Below are 21241 nucleotides of genomic sequence, written 5' to 3' on the forward strand. Positions count from 1 at the left end.
TAAGGTGTTTTAGATCTATTTCAGAATGTATGGGGCCCTATGGCACTACTGACAAAACCACAATACGACTATCAACAACTAAACTAAGCCAAATGCTTAGTTTAGTAGTTGATAGTTTAGTAGTTTAGTAGTTGATGGGGAATCGACGGCAGCGATCGCATGTGGAAATATAGCAGCACTGTTTAATCGTGGAACAGAGTTTATCATTCCAGAGCCCCCAGAGGTGTGATAGATCAACTGACAAGTATTACGTTCTTGACGGTTGCTCGGCAGCACCCATCCGCTAACCGTCCTCCCGGCTAAACTTTGCGAGGCATGTCACTTCACACATCTCTTCGATGAGCCCACCACTTAGCACGCACGAACAACTAGACGATAATTTGAGGACCACATTTTGATTAGGACAGCGCCGTCGTGTTGCTTTAAGACACGTGGGGACTACCCTTGATCAATTTGTTTTCACCGAAGCTCCATTTGGATATTGGGATTAGGCTACAATTAGGCTGGGGAAATGTTAGTTAAATTGAGGTTAGGGCTGCTAGTGATCATCGTTTCTAGTTGGCTCATTTACTAGAACCTTTTGCCAGCAAGTTATACACGTAGTTTAACAAGTGGATCATTTTTGCTATTCACTCACAGTCGCATAGTAGCCTAGCCCTACTCCGGATCAAAAGCCTGTGCCTTCACTGACTCTGCTTAATCAATGTGATTTTGTTTCACTGACTCGCCATCCGTACAGGCTATTTGGTTAATTGGTCTCTGGCTGGGCAAATAAGTGGGAGGTGGTATAGCTCATCTATTCATTTGCACAGCTATCACAGATCAGAAACGTTTAGCATGCAATAATGTAGCCTAACATTCAAGTGTAGGCCTATAATTGTGCTCCATCGGGTACAGCCATCTCCAAAATGGGCGCGGAGGTTGTGGAATATGAGCACGAGACTCACATGCTTTTAAAATAGGATGGCTGTTATTTTCTTTCGTTAACATGATGAAGATAATCCCAATTTAAAACCATACGCCTGCTCCTAAACAAAGTGGAGTGAAGGTTGGAAAGAGATGAAACGTGGACTTTAAAAAACACAGGCTCTGTTTAAAAATAAAACTTTATGACAGTGGCTCCACATGTGACAACAGTTGTATGGGGAAAATATTATTTGTATTATATATATATATATATATATATGTGTGTGTTGACTGATTGGGGCAGGTATGTTTTGTCGGTTAAATTAAAAAAATAATGAACTATTTATTTAATTCGGATGTAATTAAACAAAAAAATAAGCTATTCTGTTATTTTATTAGTCTTAATGTTTCTTAGGACTGGCCTGAACGAATTAATACAATTATTCAAATAGACGCCCACCCACATCTGCACACCACTACGACCAGTCGTCACCGGCATGCGCACGGTAGGTATAGAAGGCGAGAGTGTGGCAATAACGGGCCTGTTTGTAAGGGGGGGTCATATAAGCATTGCCCAATTTTGTTAACAGGCAATGCTAATAACAGGCGTACGCAGTATAAATAGGCTGGAAGCCAGCAGTTCAGGGCCAACTGCAGTACAGGCAGCACCCCTGGAGCAGGGTAGGAGAACAATGGAAGAGGACGAGGATGTTACAACTCAAGATTTAGACAGAGCCCTAAATGGCATCCTATTCCTAAAATGTACATATTTCAAACTTTTACCCCTTTTTTCTCCTCAATTTTGTGATATCCAAATTGGTATATATAGGACATATATAGGACACCCCCGGACAGGGCCCCATCCTCGGATGGGGCCACAGTGTCTCCTGACCCCTCCTGTCTCAGCCTCCAGTATTTATGCTGCAGTAGTTTATGTGTCGGGGGGCTGGGGTCAGTTTGTTATATCTGGAGTACTTCTCCTGTCCTGTGTGAATCTAAGTGTGCGTTCTCTAATTCTCTCTTTCTCTCTCTCGGAGGACCTGAGCCCTAGGACCATGCCCCAGGACTACCTGACATGATGACTCCTTGCTGTCCCCAGTCCACGCTGCTGCTCCAGTTTCAACTTCCACCTGACTGTGCTGCTGCTCCAGTTTCAACTGTTCTGCCTTATTATTATTATTCGACCATGCTGGTCATTTATGAACATTTGAACATCTTGGCCATGTTCTGTTATAATCTCCACCCGGCACAGCCAGAAGAGGACTGGCCACCCCACATAGCCTGGTTCCTCTCTAGGTTTCTTCCTAGGTATTGGCCTTTCTAGGGAGTTTTTCCTAGCCACCGTGCTTCTACACCTGCATTGCTTGCTGTTTGGGGTTTTAGGCTGGGTTTCTGTACAGCACTTTGAGATATCAGCTGATGTACGAAGGGCTATATAAATAAATTTGATTTGATTTGGTAGTTACAGCCTAGTCTCGCTGCTGCAACTCCCGTAACGGACTCGGGAGAGGCGAAGGTCGAGAACCACGCGTCCTCCGAAACACGACCCTGCCAAGCCGCACTGCTTCTTTACACACTGCTCTCTTACCCCTAAAGCCAGACACCAATGTGTCGAAGGAAACACCGTACAACTGGTAACCGAAGCTAGCTTGCAGGCGCCCGGCACGCCACAAGGAGTTACTCGAGCGCAATGGGACAAGGACATCCCAGCCGGCCAAACTCCCCCCTAACACGGATGGCGCTGGGCCAATTGTGCGACGCCTCAAGGGCCTCCCGATTACGGCAGGCTGTAACAGCCTGGGATCAAATCCAGGTCTCTAGTGATGCCTCAAGCACTGCAATGCAGTGCCTTAGACCGCTGCGCCACTCAGGAGGCCCCCTATTTCTTATTGAATTTTAAAACACAATCCACTTGCAATGGTGCCTAACTAACCAAGACCCCTCACCCCCTCCCACAGTCCACCCAAAAACCTCCCCATCCATCCATCCATCCGCCAAAGAGTACTGGTCTAGGATCAAGTTCCCCTGTCCATGTAATCTTATTAAATATAAAGCAAAAGGGAAAAACTGATCCTAGACCTACCTATTTTCATCCCAAACGACAACATTTTCAGACAAGATAGAACTGCCAAAGGGGGCGGTGTTGCAAAGATAGCCTGCATAGTTCTGTCCTACTATCCAGGTCTGTACCCAAACAATTTGATTTAAAAAATAATAATAAAAAATAAAAAAATCTTAGCCCCTACAAATCAGCCGGGATAGACATTTTGGACCCTTTCTTTCTAAAAAATGATCTGCAGAAATTGTTGCCACCACCATTAATAGCCTGTTCAACCTCTCGTGTCGTCTGAGATTCCCAAAGATTTGAAAGCAGCTGCAGTCATCCCCCTCTTCAAAGGGGGGGGACACTCTTGACCCAAACTGCTACAGACCTATATCTATCCTACCCTGCATTTCTAAAGTCTTCGAAAGCCAAGTCAACAAACAGATTACCGACCATTTCGAATGTCACCATACCTTCTCTGCTTTGCAATCTGGTTTCAGAGCTGGTCATGGGTGCACCTCAGCCACGCTCAAGGTCCTAAACGATATCTTAACCGCCATCGATAAGAAACATTACTGTGCAGCCGTATTCATTGATCTGGCCAAGGCTTTCGACTTTGTCAATCACCACATCCTCATCGGCAGACTCGACAGCCTTGGTTTCTCAAATGGTTGCCTCGCCTGGTTCACCAACTACCTCTCTGATAGAGTTCAGTGTGTCAAATCAGAGGGTCTGCTGTCCGGACCTCTGGCAGTCTCTATGGGGTTCAATTCTACGCAGGTGACACCATTCTGTATACTTCTGGCTCTTCTTTGGACACTGTTAACAACCCTCCAGGCAAGCTTCAATGCCATACAACTCTCCTTCCGTGGCCTCCAATTGCTTTTAAATGCAAGTAAACCTAAATGCATGCTCTTCAACCGATTGCTGCCTGCACCTGCCCGCCCGTCCAACATCACTACTCTGGACAGCTCTGGCTTAGAATACGTGGACCACTACCTAGGTGTCTGGTTAGACTGTAAACTCTCCTTCCAGACCCACATCAAACATCTCCAATCCAAAGTTAAACCTAGAATTGGCTTCCTATTTCGCAACAAAGCATCCTTCACTCATGCTGCCAAACATACCCTTGTAAAACTGACCATCCTACAAATCCTCGACTTTGGCGATGTCATTTACAAAATAGCCTCCAATACCCTACTCAACAAATTGGATGCAGCCGATCACAGCGCAATCCGTTTTGTCACGAAAGCCCCATATACACTACCCACCATTGCGACCTGTACGCTCTCGTTGGCTGGCCCTCGCTTCATACTCGTCGCCAAACCCACTGGCTCCATGTCATCTACAAGACCCTGCTAGGTAAAGTCCCCCCTTATCTCAGCTCGCTGATCACCATAGCATCTCCCACCTGTAGCACACGCTCCAGCAGGTATATCTCTCTAGTCACCCCCAAAACCAATTATTTCTTTGGCCGCCTCTCCTTCCAGTTCTCTGCTGCCAATGACTGGAACGAACTACAAAAATCTCTGAAACTGGAAACACTTATCTCCCTCACTAGCTTTAAGCACCAACTGTCAGAGCAGCTCACAGATTACAGATTTCTTCCACTGCAAATCTACCATTCCAGTGTTTTACTTGCTATATTGTATTTACTTTCCCACCATGGCCTTTTTTTGCCTTTACCTCCCTTCTCACCTAATTTGCTCACATCGTATATAGACTTGTTTATACTGTATTATTGACTGTATGTTTGTTTTACTCCATGTGCAACTCTGTCGTTGTATGTGTCGAACTGCTTTGCTTTATCTTGGCCAGGTCGCAATTGTAAATGAGAACTTGTTCTCAACTTGCCTACCTGGTTAAATAAAGGTGAAATAAAATAAATAAATAAATAAATACTCTGAGACGCTTTGTGAATACGGCCCGGAACTAGATTCCCTTGCTAACAAGATTTACTTTTTGTCAGTCTCACCGGAGAAGATGTAGTTGTAGCCGGTGCGTCCGTATAGCTCCCCCCAGCCTGCCAAAGTGGACGACCGACAAATATGCTGCAATGGAAGACAACACAGGATAAGTATTAGACACACACACGTTAGCATACTCCTCATCTCAATAGTCTATAAACCAGTCAATCAAGTCCTTATTTGTTGTTTTTGACACGTTCACTTCTTTGCTCAAAAGGCAAGAAGTATTTAAAAACAACGCTCAACAGGTTTTCAAAGATTTAGAGAAAATCAAAGGAAGAGGCCATATTTAAACGTTGTGACAGATCACAAACAGAAAAGGGAACATACAGCAGCCCAGGCGAAAACTGTTCCAAACTAGAAAGGCTAGAAAGGCAAAGCTTTCACCCCCCTCAATTACAAATGACAAACGTGGTCGTAATAACCATAGTAGGCTAATAGCAAAGCAGTAACAAGCCTAGCTGTTAAAATAAGTGAAGTAAAGACAGCAATCTAAATTACTGCCTGAAAGTATGGCATTAAAAAGCTATTAACTACAAAATTACACTTCTATAAATGAAAGATATCAGAAAGGAATGTGCCAAGCCAGCTAGAGGTGACTTGAGGGCCCTGTTCAAATGCTCTTAAAAATACATCCTTCCTCAAAGCAATCACTGATCTGACATGACAGGATTAGGCTAGTGTTGGCAAGCATTCCACTGCATTGACTTCACTAATTATGTCTGACCAGATCAGTGATTACCCCAAGGAATGGAGGAAAGAAGGGTGCATTTGAAAAAGTATTCAAACAGGGCTGAGGTCTCCGGACCGCAAAGGGACTAACTTCCTGGTGAAATGAAGGCGAGACATAGGAAAAAAAATACATAAAGATAAAAATAAATCTCAAAGTTGTACTTTGCCATTGTAGAGGATGACTGGGCAGACGAACCTCCCTCGGCAGCGGGCCATCTTACTGCGGTTCACCAGGTCCTGCAGCTTGGTGATCTGGACCGTGCTCTCAAACCTGGGGACACACCCAGCAATATATGGATCATCATAAATAGATCAGCAATATATCATCTTTGTGGCTCTATTATAACAAAGCAATATATGGATCATAATCCTCAATATAGCAATGGATACAGTCCTTAGCTGTGGTATATTGACCATATACCACAAACCCCAGGGGTGCCTTATTGTTACTATGAACTTGTTACCATCATAATTAGAAAAGTAAACAGTGCAGGGGTGGGTGAATGGAGGAAGACGTTTCAACTCAAGATGTAGAATCCTAAATGGCATCTTATTCCCTATTATTTCTTCACATTTTTAAAAACACAATCCACTTGCAGTGAAGCCGCTCAACTAAAAGTAACGCGTTTGCTCTAGATATTACGGTTGGGTGAAAACGTTATGGGGTGTTTTTATGAATTATTGAGTGGCTGATTTCCCTAAATTGTGAATTTGCAAGAGGGAAACTACGGAGCAGGGCACAGACACGCATCCAGAATCATAATGCCTGAAGGGAGGGCATTCTCCCCATAAACATCGTCATCTTGCATCTATTTCCCAAACACGTACCAAAATAGAACATTCCCGTAATGTTTCCTGTTGATTCACACAATACATTTGACCTCGGACATGAAAATGGGCATATCATTTTAAACCCTGTGTCATGAATCATGACTCGTGATGATGTGGACTGAACTATATTAAATCTGTTTAGTTTCTCTGTCCAAAAACAGGTCAGGGCCCATATTCACAAAGCATCTCAGAGTAGAAGGACTTTGCTTTTAAGATCATGAATTGATTGGGCTATATGGACAGGGGGAGCTGATCCTAGGGGCTTAGATCAACACTCTTACTCAGACTGTGTGAATATGTACAGTGGACTATGGAAGGCACAAATAAACAGTGTAATTAGTTACTAAGTGTCCTTGATTAACTGTCAAATCCTTGCTTGTTTCCTCCATTGCTTTGAAAGCGCATTGGAAAAGAGGATCATGGTCCCTCCCTTGGACCACCTCCTCCAATGACCTTTGAGAGGAGTTGAGGAAACAAGTATGGAAGCAGCACGGATTGGACATCTAGCAGGCCTAATATTTTCTGACACAACAAGGTCATCACCGAGGCTAAGGTAACGTAGGTAGTAGGCTAAATACCTGTCTTTATGGAGCTCGGTGCTTTCATACTCCAGGAAGACTATCTGCTGTGGGTAGTGGCCACACACCTCGCCGTTGGTGTTGTGGATGACGCTGTACTTGTAGTCTCGGCCAAAGAGTTCCAAGCAACGCTTCTCTATCGTCTCGACCTGTAAGGCACAAATATATCAAAGTGGTTATTGTTAGTCTGTTAGTAAAAAATTCCCCCTGGGAAAGGAAAAAAAAGGATGTGCATCTTAATCATGTGGACACAAACAAGGTCAATGTATGTTTTTTGTCCCAAGTCCAACATTCTATTTCCATCCCCCATGGTTTCTGTCAAGAGTGCGGTGACAATAAGAAAATGCATACATATTGTATGCAAGTGCCATTAAGATTTCCCACTGCTTGTTTGGTCATTTCAACTAATGACATGAAATCCCACTTAAGAATATGAACCGATAAGATTACTGTTTTATCATTATCCCAGACCCATTACTTCGTTGTGTAGCCTGTGTCTATGTTGTCAAAGGAGACTTTGTAAACCAACAATGTATAGGTCTAGCTTCAAGTTACAAACAATTGTTTCTCATGGAATGCTATCCCGGGAAACAAGCGGTGTAACAATGGAGCCACAATGCCTTCAGAAAGTATTCACACCCTTTGATTTCTTTCCACGCGGTTATGTTACAGCCGGAATTTAAATGGATTCAACTGAGAGTTGTCAATGGTCTACACACAATACCGCATAATGTCAAGGTGGAATTATTGTCCTTTTTTTTCTTTTTCATTAAAAATGAAAAGATGCAATGTCTCGAGTCAATTAGTATTCAACCCCTTTGTTATCTCAAGCCTAAATAAGTTCAGGAGTAAAAATGTGCTTAACAAGTCACTTCATAACTTGTATGGCCTCAAGGGCTACCCCCAATTAGTGAACTGGTAGATTGTATGGTCGATAGGCTGTTTGTCAACCAAGATATTGTTTTAGTCAAGCAGAGACGCCCGTTTTATTTGCGCCATCTCATCGAACTAATCCATTGCGGAGGCAGAGACTAAGCCAAAGTGGAGGCCGCGGGGATGGCACAGTCCAAGAAGGAGTGTGGCGAAGATGCACAATGCAAGTCTCTCCAGAATATACTCTCACCCCAATGTGCACATTCATTGTTTCATAAATTAAGTGTGTGAGTTGTTTGTGTGTTTGTTAGTTAGTGTCTACTAATTTCCCATTACATATATCACCAAAATCAGAAGGGAAAAAAAGTAGACCTCCACAAGTCTGGTTCATCCATGGGAGCAATTTCCAAACGCCAGAAGGTACCACGTTCATCTGTACAAACAATAGACCACCCATGAGACCACGCAGCAGTCATACAGCTCAGGAAGGAGACGGGTTCCGTCTCCTAGAGATGAAACTACTTGTGTGAAAAGTGCAAATCAATCCCAAAACAGCAAATGACCTTGTGAAGATGCTGGAGGAAACAGGTACAAGTGTCTATCCACAGTAAAACGAGTTATATAAAATCGACATAACGTGAAAGGACGAAGCCACCATAATTTGCAAATAAATTCATTAAAAATCCTACAATGTGATTTTTTTGGAGGTATTAACCTCAATTTGTCTGTCATAGTTGAATTCATGAAAATTACAGGCCTCTCATCTTTTTAAGTGGGAGAACTTGCACAATTGGTGGCTGACTAAATACTTTTTTGCCCCCCTGTATCTAATAATTATATAATATTTTACCTGAACACTTTCAAAATCAGATTAGGATATTGTTGTGTAAAAATGGTGCCGACAGACAGGGCTGCCGTGCTTCTAGCTTTTAGGAAACTTGGCAGCATTTAGTTTATGTATAATTTCAAGCACATTATTAGCCCAGAACATTTTTGGGGTTATTACAAACAGCCTGGAAGAACTTTTGGATATCAGAGCGGCGGTATCTCATCAGCACTACGACCAGGAATATGACTTCCCTGAAACAGATCCTTTGTTCACACCCCCTAAGGCAAATCAAAATATTCCAGAGGGCAACCTAAAACACTGCCGGCAGAGGAGAGGTATTCGGAGTGGTCTTATAGTCCGACGGGCGCGCACACCACCCACCGCTTGCGATTATATTAATCGCTAATGTTCAGTCTATAGATAAAGTTGACGAGCTCAGGGCGAGGGTTTCTTTCCAGAGAGAAATGGGGGATTGTAACAATCTCAGATTTCTTTTTTTTTTTACACCTTTATTTAACTAGGCAAGTCAGTCATTCTTATTTTCAATGACGGCCTAGGAACGGTGGCTTAACTGCCTTGTTCAGGGGCAGAACGACAGATTTTTACCTTGTCAGTTCTGGGATTCAATCTTGCAACCTTACGGTTAACTAGTCCAACGCTCTAACCACCTGCCTCTCATTGCACTCCACAGCCTGCCTGTTACGCGAATGCAGTAGAAGCCAAGGTAAGTTGCTAGCTAGCATTAAACTTATCTTATATAATCAATCAATCATAATCACTAGTTATAACTACACATGGTTGATGATATTACTAGTTTATCTATCGTGTCCTGCATTGCATATAATCGACGCAACGAAAAAAAGCACAATCGTTGCATGACTGTACCTAACCATAAACACCAATGCCTTTCTTAAAATCAATACACAGAAGTATATATTTTTAAACCTGCATATTTAGCTAAAATAAATCCAGGTTAGCAGGCAATATTAACCAGGTGAAATTGTGTCACTTCTCTTGCGTTCATTGCACGCAGAGATAGGGTATATGCAACAGTTTGGGCAGCCTGGCTCATTGCGAACTAATTTGCCAGAATCTTATGGAATTATGACATAACATTGAAGGTTGTACAATGTAACAAGAATATTTAGACTTAGGGATGCCACCCATTAGATAAAATACCGAACAGTTCCGTATTTCACAGAAATAAATGTTTTCGAAATGATATGGTCGAATCCGGAAACTATTAATGACCAAAGGCTCGTATTTGTGTGTTACGTTATAATTAAGTCTATGATTTGATAGAGCAGTCTGACTGAGTGATAGTAGGCAGCAGCAGGCTCGTAAGCATTCATTCAAACAGCACTTTTGTGGATTTTGCCCTCAGCTCTTCGCAAGCACAGCTGTTTATGACTTCAAGCCTATCAGCCTAATGGCTGGTGTAACCGATATGAAATGGCTAGCTAGTTAGCGGGGTACGTGCTCATAGCGTTTCAAAAATCACTCGCTCTGAGACTTGGAGTAGTTGTTCCCCTTGCTCTGCAAGGGTGGCGGGTTTTGTGGAGCGATGGGTAACGCTGCTTCGAGGGTGGCTGTTGTTGATGTGTTCCTGGTTCGAGCCCCGTTAGGGGCTAGGAGGGATGGAAGCTATACGGTTCCACTGGCAATACTAAAGTGCCTATAAGAACATCCAATAGTCAAAGGTATATGAAATGCAAATGGTATAGAGAGAAATAGTCCTATAAGTACTATATTAACTACAACCTCTTACCTTGGAATATTGAAGTCTCATGTTAAAAGGAAGCAGCAACTTTCATATGTTCTCATGTTCTGAGGAAGGAACTCAAACGTTAGCTTTTTTTACATGGCACATATTGCACTTTTACTTCTCCAACACATTATTTAAACCAAATTGAACATGTTTCATTATTTATTTGAAGCTAAATTGATTTTTATTGATGTATTATATTAAGTTAAAATAAGTGTTCATCCAGTATTGTTGTAATTGTCATTATTACAAATAAAAAAATCACTTTATTTTTATTTTAAAAAATTAAAAAAAATGGCTTTTTTGGGGGGTTTTCCAATAATCGGTATCGCCGTTGAAAAATCATAAAAATCGGTCAAACTCTACCTAGAACACCTCACAATCAAATACACACTGCCCCTATCCCATTTGGACAAGAGGAATACCTATGTAAGAATGCTGTCCATTGACTATAGCTCAGCATTCAACACTATAGTACCCTCCAAGCTCATCATTCAGCTTGAGGACCTGGGTCTGAACCCCGCCTTGTGTAACTGGGTCCTGGACTTCCTGACGGGCCACCCCCAGGTGGTGAAATTAGGAAACAATCACTCCACTGATCCTCAACTCCGGAGCCCCACAAGGGTGCATGCTCAGCCAACTCCTGTACTCCCTGTTCACCATGACTGCGTGGCCAAGCACGCCTCCAACCTAATTATCAAGTTTACAGACGACAACAGTAGTAGGCTTGATAACCAACAATGACGATGCAGCCTACAGGGAGGTGGTGAGGGCTCAGAGTGTGGTGCCAGGACAATAACCTCTCACTCAACTTCAACTAAACGAAAAAAGATGATCGTGGACTTCAGGAAACAGAGGGAGCACCTCCCTATCCACAGACGGGGCCGCAGTTGAGAAGGTTGAAAGCTTAAAGTTCCTCGGTGTACACATTACTGACAAACTGAAATAGTCCACCCACACAGACAGTGTGGTGAAGGGGAAACAGCAATCTCTTCAACCTCAGGAGGCTGAATACATTTGGCTTGGCACCTAAAACCCTCAAAGTTTTACAGATGCACAATTGAGAGCATTGTGTTAGGCTGTATCACTGCCTGCTATGGAAAATGCACTGCCCACAACCACAGGGCTCTCCAGAGGGTAGTGCAGTCTGTCCCCGGTGATGCGTTGGGCAAACTACCTGCCCTCCAGGACACCAACAGCACCCAATGTCACAGGAAGGCCAAAAAGATCATCAAGGACAACAACCACCCGAGCCACAGCCTTTTCACCCCACTATCATCCGTACAGGTGCACCAAAGCTGGCACAGAGAGACTGAAAAAGCTTCATCTCAGGGCCATCAGACTGTTAAATAGCCAACACTAGCACATTAGAGGCTGCTGCCTAAATACATACACTTTGAAATCACAGGCCACTTTAATAATGTTTACATATTTTGCATTAATCATCTCGTATGTATACACTGTATTCTATTCTCTTAGTCTATGCCGCTAAGACATTGCTCGTCCATAAATGTATATATTCTTAATTCCATTCCTTTACTTAGACGTGTGTATATGATGTAAAATATTACTTGTTAGATATTATTGCAGTGTGGAAGCTAGAAACACAAGCATTTTGCTACACCAGCAATAACATCTGCTAAACACTTGTATGTGACCAATAAAATGTAATGCCAAGAACTAGTGTATTTTTACCTGGAATTTATCCTTAATGTAAAGATATGGGTGGGGCTTAAGAGGGTGTGAACAAGCTCTCCATTAGGTGAACCAAAACATTCAAGAGACAATCTCAAAAGTGGGGATACAAGTTTATCAACTGTCAAAGGAAAATAACTTTTCCCATTGTTCCTCAACTTTTTTAATTTCACCTTTATTTAACCAGATATGCCAGTTGAGAACAAGTTCTCATTTACAACTGCGACCTGGCCAAGATAAAGCAAAGCAGTGCGACAAAAACAGAGTAACAAACAAACGCACAGTCAATAACAATAGAAAATCTATGTACAGTGTGTGCAAATGTAGAAGAGTAGGGAGGTAAGGCAATAGAGGTGAAATAATTAACTGCGTTTACTTGCATTTAAACGCAGTTGGAGGCCACAGAAGGAGTGTATGGTGTCGAAGCTCATTGAGGTTTGTTAGCACAGTGTCCAAAGAAAGGCCAGATGTATACAGAATGGTGTCGTCTGCGTAGAGGTGGATCAGACAATGACCAGCAGCAAGAGCGACATCATTGATACACAGTTGAAGTAGGAAGTTTACATACACCTTAGCCAAATACATTTAAACTCAGCTTTTCACAATTCCTGACATTTAATCCTAGCACAAATTCCCTGTCTTAGGTCAGTTAGGATCACCACTTTATTTTATGAATCTGAAATGTCAGAATAATAATAGAGAGAATGATTTATTGCAGCTTTTATTTCCTTCATTATATTCCCATTGGGTCAGAAGTTACCATAGACCCAATTATTATTTGGTAGCATTGCCTTTAAATTGTTTAACCTGGGTTAAACGTGTCGGGTAGCCTTCCACAAGCTTCTCACAATAAGTTGGGTGAATTTTGGCCCATTCCTCCTGACAGAGCTGGTGTAGCTGAGTCAGGTTTGTAGGCCTCCTTGCTCGCACACACTTTTTCAGTTCTGCCCACAAATTGTCTATGGGATTGAGGTCAGGGCTTTGTGATGGCCACTCCAATACCTTGACGGTTGTCCTTAAGCGATTTTACCACAACTTTGGAAGTATGCTTGGGGTCATTGTCAATTTGGAAGACCCAATTTCGACCAAGCTTTAACTTCCTGACTGATGTCTTGAGATGTTGCTTTAATAAAGCCACATAATATTCCTCCCTCATGATGCCATCTATTTTGTGAAGTGCACAGTCCCTGCTGCAGCAAATCTCCCCCACAACATGATGCTGCCACCCCTGTGCTTCACGGTTGGGATGGTGTTCTTCTGAACGTGGTACCGTCAGGTGTGATGATGTCAATTAGCCTATCAGAAGCTTCTAAAGCCATGACAATTTTCGGGAATATTTTCAAGCCGTTTAAAGGCACAGTCAACTCAGTGTATGTAAACGTCTGACTTCACTTCACAGGAATTGTGATTGTGCGTTATAAGTGAAATAATCTGTCTAACCAATTGTCAGAAATTACTTGCGTCTTGCACAACGTAGATGTCCTAACCGACTTTCCAAAACTAGTTTGTTATTAACAAGAAATTTGTGGAGTGGTTGAAAAACTAGTTTTAATGACTCCAACTTAAGTGTATGTAAACTTCCGACTTCAACTGTATACAGAGAAAAGAGTTGGCCCAAGAATTGAACCCTGTGGCACACCCATAGAGACTGCCAGAGATCCGGACAACAGGCCCTCCGATTTGACACACTGAACTCTATCTGAAAAGTAATCGGTGAACCAGGCGAGGCAGTCATTTGAGAAGCCAAGGCTATGGAGTCTGCCGATAAGAATGCTGTGATTGACAGAGTCAAAAGCCTTGGCCAGGTCAATGAAGACTGCTGCACAGTACTGTCTTTTATTGATGGCGGTTATGATATCGTTTAGGGACCTTGAGCGTGGCTGAGGTGCACCCTTGACCAGCTCAGAAACCAGATTGCATAGTGAAGAAGGTAAGGTGGGATTTGAAGGGGTCGGTGATCTGTTTGTTAATTTGTCTTTCAAAGATTTTAGAAAGGAAGGGCAGGATGGATATAGATCGATAAGTTTGAGTCTAGAGTGTCAGCCCCTTTGAAAAGGACGATGACCACGACAGCTATCCAATCTGTGGGGATCTCAGACGATACGAAAGAGGTTGAACAGGCAAGTAATAAGGGTTGCAACAATTGTGGCAAATAATTTTAGAAAGAGAGGGTCCAGATTGTCAGGCCCAGTTGATTTGTAGGGGTCCAGATTTTGCAGCTCTTTCAGAACATCAGCTGAAGTTTATAATATACGATTTTGTAGCACTGAGTCTACCTTGATCCAACGTAAAAAAAATAATTTAAAACACCATTTCATAAGCCTGAATCAAGGCGGTGGGTCACAAATTTGCCCATTTGGGGCTCTGAGTGTATTTCTGATTGGCTTGATGGACCACCACTGATGAGCTGTGGGGTTTCTCAAAGTAATGTTTTCTTCACCTCAAACAGCAAGCAAACAAAGTCTGGTTTTACATCCATTGATAATGAAAATAGTTCCTCAGTGCATTTGAAATATATTTTTCAGCTCTCTCACTTTCGATAACCGCTCAGCGTGAAAGGGAAAAATGTCATGCTATGATCCATTAGAAACGTCATAAAAATATGCCTACCTGATTACTTCTTATGCTTTACATAAAAAGCCTACAGCTGTGTCTGTCCAGAGCTCACTGGCATGGGAAACTGAGGACCCAGAATATTTTATACAATGTTGCAAGTATCCTAGTATGCACTTTGGGTCAGACAAATTGTTGATCTAATGTTTCAATTTCATTGCAGACAGGCCATGCGTAGCCAATGTGATAGGATATGAACTTTTATCAGGGTATTCTCTAACTGCAGGCTGCAATGTTTTTAATTGCAGGCTTTATATGCTATTTTTACATAGTCAGCAATGGCAATAGAAGTTACTTTTTAGGTTTGTATCATTTTCATTTAGAAAATTCATTAACCACATGACAATCATATTAAGATACGAAGACGTTATTATAAATTAAATGAAACCGTTCCTATTTCATCAAACAGTGCACTTCAAGCATCAGACAAGCTCAATGCATAGATATGGAAAAATACACATTTAAAATTTCAACCAATCGATTGGTCGAAAGAACAGACAACTTTCAGTCAACCAATATTTGTTTTTGGTCGGGGACAGCACTAATGGAATCACTCTGTGTGCACTGTTTGATGGGGAGTTTAACATGATTTTTGAAGGACTACCTCATCTCTGTACCCCACACATACAATTATATGTAAGGTCCCTCAGTCAAGCAGTGAATTTCAAACACGGGTTCAACCACAAAGACCAGGGAGGTTTTCCAATGACTTGCAAAGAAGGGCACCTATTACTAGATGGGTCAAATGTTTTTGAAAAGCAGACAGTGAATATCCCTTTGAGCATGGTGAAGTTATTATTAATTCCACTTTGGATGGTGTATCAATTCAGTCACTACGCAGATAAAGGCGTCCTTCCTAACTCAATTGATGGAGAGGAAGGAAACCGCTCTGGAATTTCACCATGAGGCCAATGATGACTAAAACAATTATCAAATCAAATTGTATTTGTCACATACACATGGTTAGCAGATGTTAATGCGAGTGTAGCGAAATGCTAAGAGTTTAATGGCTGTGATGGGAGAAAACTGAAGACTGATCAACACTGTAGTTACACCACAATACTAACCTAATTGACTGAGTGAAAAGGAAGGCTGAACAGAATAAAAAAATATTGCAAACATGGATCCTGTTTGCAACAAGGCACTAAAGTAATACTGTAAGAAATGTGGCAAAGCAATTCACTATCCTGAATACAAAATGTTGTGTTGAATTGGATTTGCTCCAAACGTATTACTGATTATCACTCCATATTTTCAAGCATAGTGGTGGCTGCATCATGTTATGGGTATGCTTGAAAATCAGTAAGAACTGGGGAGTTTTTTTTAGAATAAGAAAAGAAAAAGGAATGGAGCTAAGCACAAGAAAAATGCTATAGGAAAACCTGGTTCTGTCTGCTTTCTACCAGGACACTGGGAATTTAGCTTCCAGGAGGACAATTACCTAAAACACATAGCCAAATATACATGGGACTTGCTTACCAAAAAGACAGGGAATACTTCTGAGTGGCCGAGCTACAGTTTTGACTTAAATCTGCCTGAAAACCGATGGCAAGACTTGAAAATGATGTCCTAATAATGCTCAACAACCAATTTGACAGAGCTGGAAGAATTTGGGGTAAATGTTGCACAATCCAGGTGTGGAATGGCCTTAGAGACTTACTCAGAAAGACTCACTGCTGCCAAAGCTGATTCGAACATGTATTGACTCAGGGATAGGGTGGTATATGTAAATTAGATATTTCTGTATTTAATTTTAATACATTTGTAAAGATTTCTAAAAACATGTTTCCACCTTGTCATTATGGGATATCGTGTGTAGATGGGTGAGAAAAAAATATTTAAATCAATTGTGAATTAAGGCTGTAACACAAAATATGGAGTACTTCAAGGGGTATGAATACTTTAAGGCACTGCATGGCTGTGTGGGTACACCGACCCTAACCCTATCAAGGTGTGCATCAATTTAATATTTTGTATTGTTAAAATTATTTCACGCAGAAATGAAATATGTTAATTTAGACCGAGAGTCAGGGATCTTAACAAAAAAAAACACTACAGAAGACGCCTTTGTCGAGTGACTTGTGTAATGCAATATGAACGGAGAGTCGTGATCGAGAGTTAATGGTAGACCATCTCTGGGAAAATACATAGCTAAAGCTGGTCTATTATATGACATGCAGAAATTATGATAATACAAAAATATGCATGTTGAGGACCGCTAACTTACCCGTCGGGAGACTTCTTTCGCTCTGTACTGTGTCTTCGAAAACAAATCTATCAAATCTGCTATTTCCTCGCTCTTTCTGCCGGATAACGTTTGTCCGGAGGCCGTTAGGCTCCCAGACACAGACGGGGATGCAGCCATCATCGTTCCGCGACCCACCTTGGGCTCTATCCGAACTCGTCCGTCCTCAAACACCGCAGCACATTGGGAACGGGAAGAGCCACCAGGCCATCCCTTCCCAGCCAGTTTATTTCTGACTGCCCGCTTGAAGGGGCCGGAGCCGGGTATTTTTCCTGAATGCAGGGCACCGCCGGGTTGGAACCCTCTACAAACAAGGGCGTCTAACTAAATCTTCCAGGCAAAACTGTCCAGGCAAGAAGGCTGTAGGTAACGTGGCTAACTTAGCCGGAGGTGGATGATTTGGTTGACTAACGTTAGCTAACTTTATCTAGTTAACTTAGCTCATTTTAGAACGTATCCACGCTCCAAGTTAAAACCACCACATTACCAAAAGTTAGCCTTTAAAATTGAATGCAGACGATCACCCAGCTGACTTGTTTGTAGTCCTTGCCCTCATCACGCGTATGTTTGGTGTTGACAGAGTAATACTAACGTTACGAGATTAAATCATGTAGTCCGGGGGCCTGACTCAGGAAATCTCAAGGACTCCTGGCCTAGTCACGCGTTTCCTCAATGTCACGTCTTAATTTCCGCAAGGCAAAGATGACAGAAAAATAGGAACGTTTCCAAAACGATTAATTCCGTAGCTGCAGGGATTCAAATGCGTATTTGTTGTTCTCGATCAAAATCACACGAATGTGCAAGTGTTGAAATGAACTGTCTCAAGGAACAAGTGGTAAACAGGAAATTGAAACCAGCACGTGACCACTATCGCCCCCTGACAATGACGTAAGGCACTCAATTCTTAAACGCTCATTAATTAACAGCCAATTGTCAATTAAAGTGGGACTTTCTTACATAAACCACAGATTTGCAATAAAGTGTGATATTTTAAGTTCATTAAGTCAGGATTCCTATTTGACTCTGCCACGTCTCCGTTTTAGGGGGTAATCAGCATTAATATTGCAGATAGATTGTTGCTTCCATCAACGTAATTGTCTGCATCATTTCCAATCCCCCATATATTTTGGGGGGTAAATATATCTTTCTAAAAACAAACATATACACATACATATATGAATAAACATTCATACATATACACATATATATACTTACATACACATACATATATGCATACATACATACATATACACATTTTTTTTTTAAATATACCTTTATTATTCCCTGCAAACCCTACCATCCCTCGCCCAATTGGAGTAAACTAAACAATATCACTTATGCTTCTACATTCAAATTATACATACTATACACATTTTACAGACACAATCTATTTTACAATAGTTATATTTTGTTTGGTTTTAGTCCTGGCCTTCCTCTATTTTTGATGTCCATCCAGTAAATGTTGCAATTCTTCAGCTATTCCTGGACCTGTGACCAAAAATGAGCTACATATGGACAGTACCAAAATAAATGATCTAATGACTCCGCCTCCTTGCAGCAAAAGCTGAGAAGATTGTATCTTCCATATATATATAACATTCTATTGGTTGCAAGAATTTTGTATAATAATTTAAATAGAAAAATGTGAAGTTTTGAATCCAGTGTCGTTTTGCGTGTCAATTCATAAACCATATGCCATGGAATCGGTACATTGAAAATCTCTTCCCAACTATTTAGCAATTTATATGGCACAGCTGTCATTTATTTGGTCCTTAAATGAAACTGGTATATATTTTTATTTATCACAATTTTCTTTAACCATTTTTGGTCTTTAATGCAGGGCCGACAGACAAGTTCCTTACTATTTCCTCCTTCCACTTCCACTTCCTTTCACCAACTTTCTATGGCTTGTTTAAAAATTAATGACATTTTGGAGATTATTTATTTTTCAAATAACCGAAAGTGAGCAGCTGTAATCTGAATAAAGGGAAAAAAGGCCATTTTTGAGCATGGGGTGAGACATTCTTACTAATTTACTAGAAAACCATTTTAAAATTACACTACCGTTCAAAAGTTTGGGGACACTTTGACATTTCCTACTTAAAAAAATAAAATAAAAAATGACCCCTTTTTCTCCCCAATTTCATGGTATCCAATTGTTTTAGTAGCTACTATCTTGTCTCATCGCTACAACTCCCGTACGGGCTCGGGAGAGACGAAGGTTGAAAGTCATGCGTCCTCCGATACACAACCCAACCAAGCCGCACTGCTTCTTAACACAGCGCCATCCAACCCGGAAGCCAGCCACACCAATGTGTCAGAGGAAACACTGTGTACCTGGCAACCTTGGTTAGCACGCACTGCGCCAGGCCCGCCACAGGAGTCGCTGGTGCGCGTTGAGACAAGGATTTCCCTACCGGCCAAACCCTCCCTAACCCGGACGACGCTAGGCCAATTGTGCGTCGCCCCACGGACCTCCCGGTTGCGGCCGGTTACGACAGAGCTCTGGGCGCGAACCCAGAGTCTCTGGTGGCACAGCTGGCGCTGCAATACAGCGCCCTTAGCCACTGTGCCACCCGGGAGGCCCGGTGGCCATTTCCTACTTTTTGAAAGAAAAACACGTTTTTTGTCCATTAAAATAACATCAAATTGATCAGCGATACAGTGTAGACATTGTTAATGTTGTAAATGACTATTGTCGCTGGAAACGGCAGATTTTTTATGGAATATCTACATAGGCGTTCAGAGGCCCATTATCAGCATCCATCACTCCTGTCTTCCAATTTTAAAATGATAATTGATCATTAGAAAACCATTATGCAATTATGTTAGCACAGCTGAAAACTGTTGTTCTGATTAAAGAAGCAATAAAACTGACATTCTTTAGACTAGTTGAGTATCTGGAGCATCATCATTTGTGGGTTCGATTACAGGCTCAAAATGTCCAGAAACAAAGAACTTTCTTCTGAAACTCGTCAGTCTACTTTTGTTCTGAGAAATGAAGGCTATTCCATGTGAGAAATTTCCAAGAAACTGACGATTTCGTACAAGGCTGTGTACTACTCCCTTCACAGAACAGCGCAAACTAACCAGAAAAGAAAGAGCAGTGGGAGGCCCTGGTACACAACTGAGCAAGAGGACAAGTATATTAGAGTGTCTAGTATGAGAATCAGACGCCTCAAGTCCTCAACTGGCAGCTTCATTAAATTGTACCCGCAAAACACCAGTCTCAACGTCAACAGTGAAGAAGCGACTTCAGGATGCTGGCCTTCTAGGCAGAGTTGCAAAGAAAAAGCTATTTCTCTGACTGGCCAATAAAAAGAAAATATTAAGATAGGCAAAGAACACAGACACTGGACAGAGGAACTCTGCCCAGAAGGCCAGCATCCCGGAGTCGCCTCTTCACTGTTGACGTTGAGACTGGTGTTTTGCGAACTGAAAATAGTTGTGCAGCGACCTGACAAAGCTTGAGAGGATCTGCAGAAAAGAATGGGAGAAACTCCCCAAATACTGGTGTGCCAAGCTTGTAGCGTCATACCCAAGAAGACTCAAGGCTGTAATCGCTGCCAACGGTGCTTCAACAAAGTATGGAGTGAAAGGTCTGAATACTTACGTAAATGTGATACTTCTGTTTTTTATTTTTAATAAACCAGCAAATATTCTAAAAAACAGTTTTTGCTTTGTCATTATGGGGTATGGTGTGTAGATGAGGATTTTTTTTTAATCCATTTTAGAATAAGGCTGTAATGTAACAAAATGCGGAAAAAGGGAAGGAGTCTGAATACTTTCAGAATGCACTGTATACATAGAAATATCAATAGAAAACAGGTCAAATGAAACAAAGTGCAGCTAGTTTGCAGTCTTACCAGCTTCAATTTGAAGTGGCTGTTAGCTGTGTGGTTGACTAGCTCCTCTGAACAACAGTGTCCTGACAAGAGAGCAAATTTTCTATGCTAAGTGAAATCACACATCATTAGCTCATTGTTATGGATGTCTCCAAATAAATGTCACTAGAAAACAGTTTAAACAAATGCAAATGCAGCTACTTTGTTATTCTGGCTGCACTGTTTGAAGTGACTAAGTTAGCCGTAGTTGGCTAGCTAGCAAGCAAGGGATAAGAACGTTATAAGCCAGTATGACAATAGAACATTTAGAACGAACGA

The 21241-nt window shown here is 41.7% G+C and overlaps 1 protein-coding gene across 3 annotated transcripts in view; it reads right to left on the bottom strand.

The window, feature by feature from the left end:
* Positions 1–17963, bottom strand: part of LOC109891575 (myotubularin-related protein 14) — a 45517-nt gene extending 27554 nt beyond the window's left edge. For all 3 annotated transcript variants that reach the window (XM_020484123.2, XM_020484118.2, XM_020484127.2), the window contains exons 1-4: positions 17061–17963; positions 7059–7207; positions 5812–5920; positions 4926–5001 (exon numbers count right to left, since the gene is read on the bottom strand). In XM_020484123.2, the coding sequence (XP_020339712.1) occupies positions 4926–5001; positions 5812–5920; positions 7059–7207; positions 17061–17201 (475 nt within the window). In that variant the 5' untranslated portion in view covers positions 17202–17963. The remainder of the gene's footprint in view (positions 1–4925; positions 5002–5811; positions 5921–7058; positions 7208–17060) is intronic.
* Between the last annotated feature and the right edge of the window lie 3278 nt (positions 17964–21241).

This window comes from Oncorhynchus kisutch, linkage group LG1, assembly GCF_002021735.2.
Source record: "Oncorhynchus kisutch isolate 150728-3 linkage group LG1, Okis_V2, whole genome shotgun sequence".
In the NCBI taxonomy this organism is placed as follows: domain Eukaryota; kingdom Metazoa; phylum Chordata; class Actinopteri; order Salmoniformes; family Salmonidae; genus Oncorhynchus; species Oncorhynchus kisutch.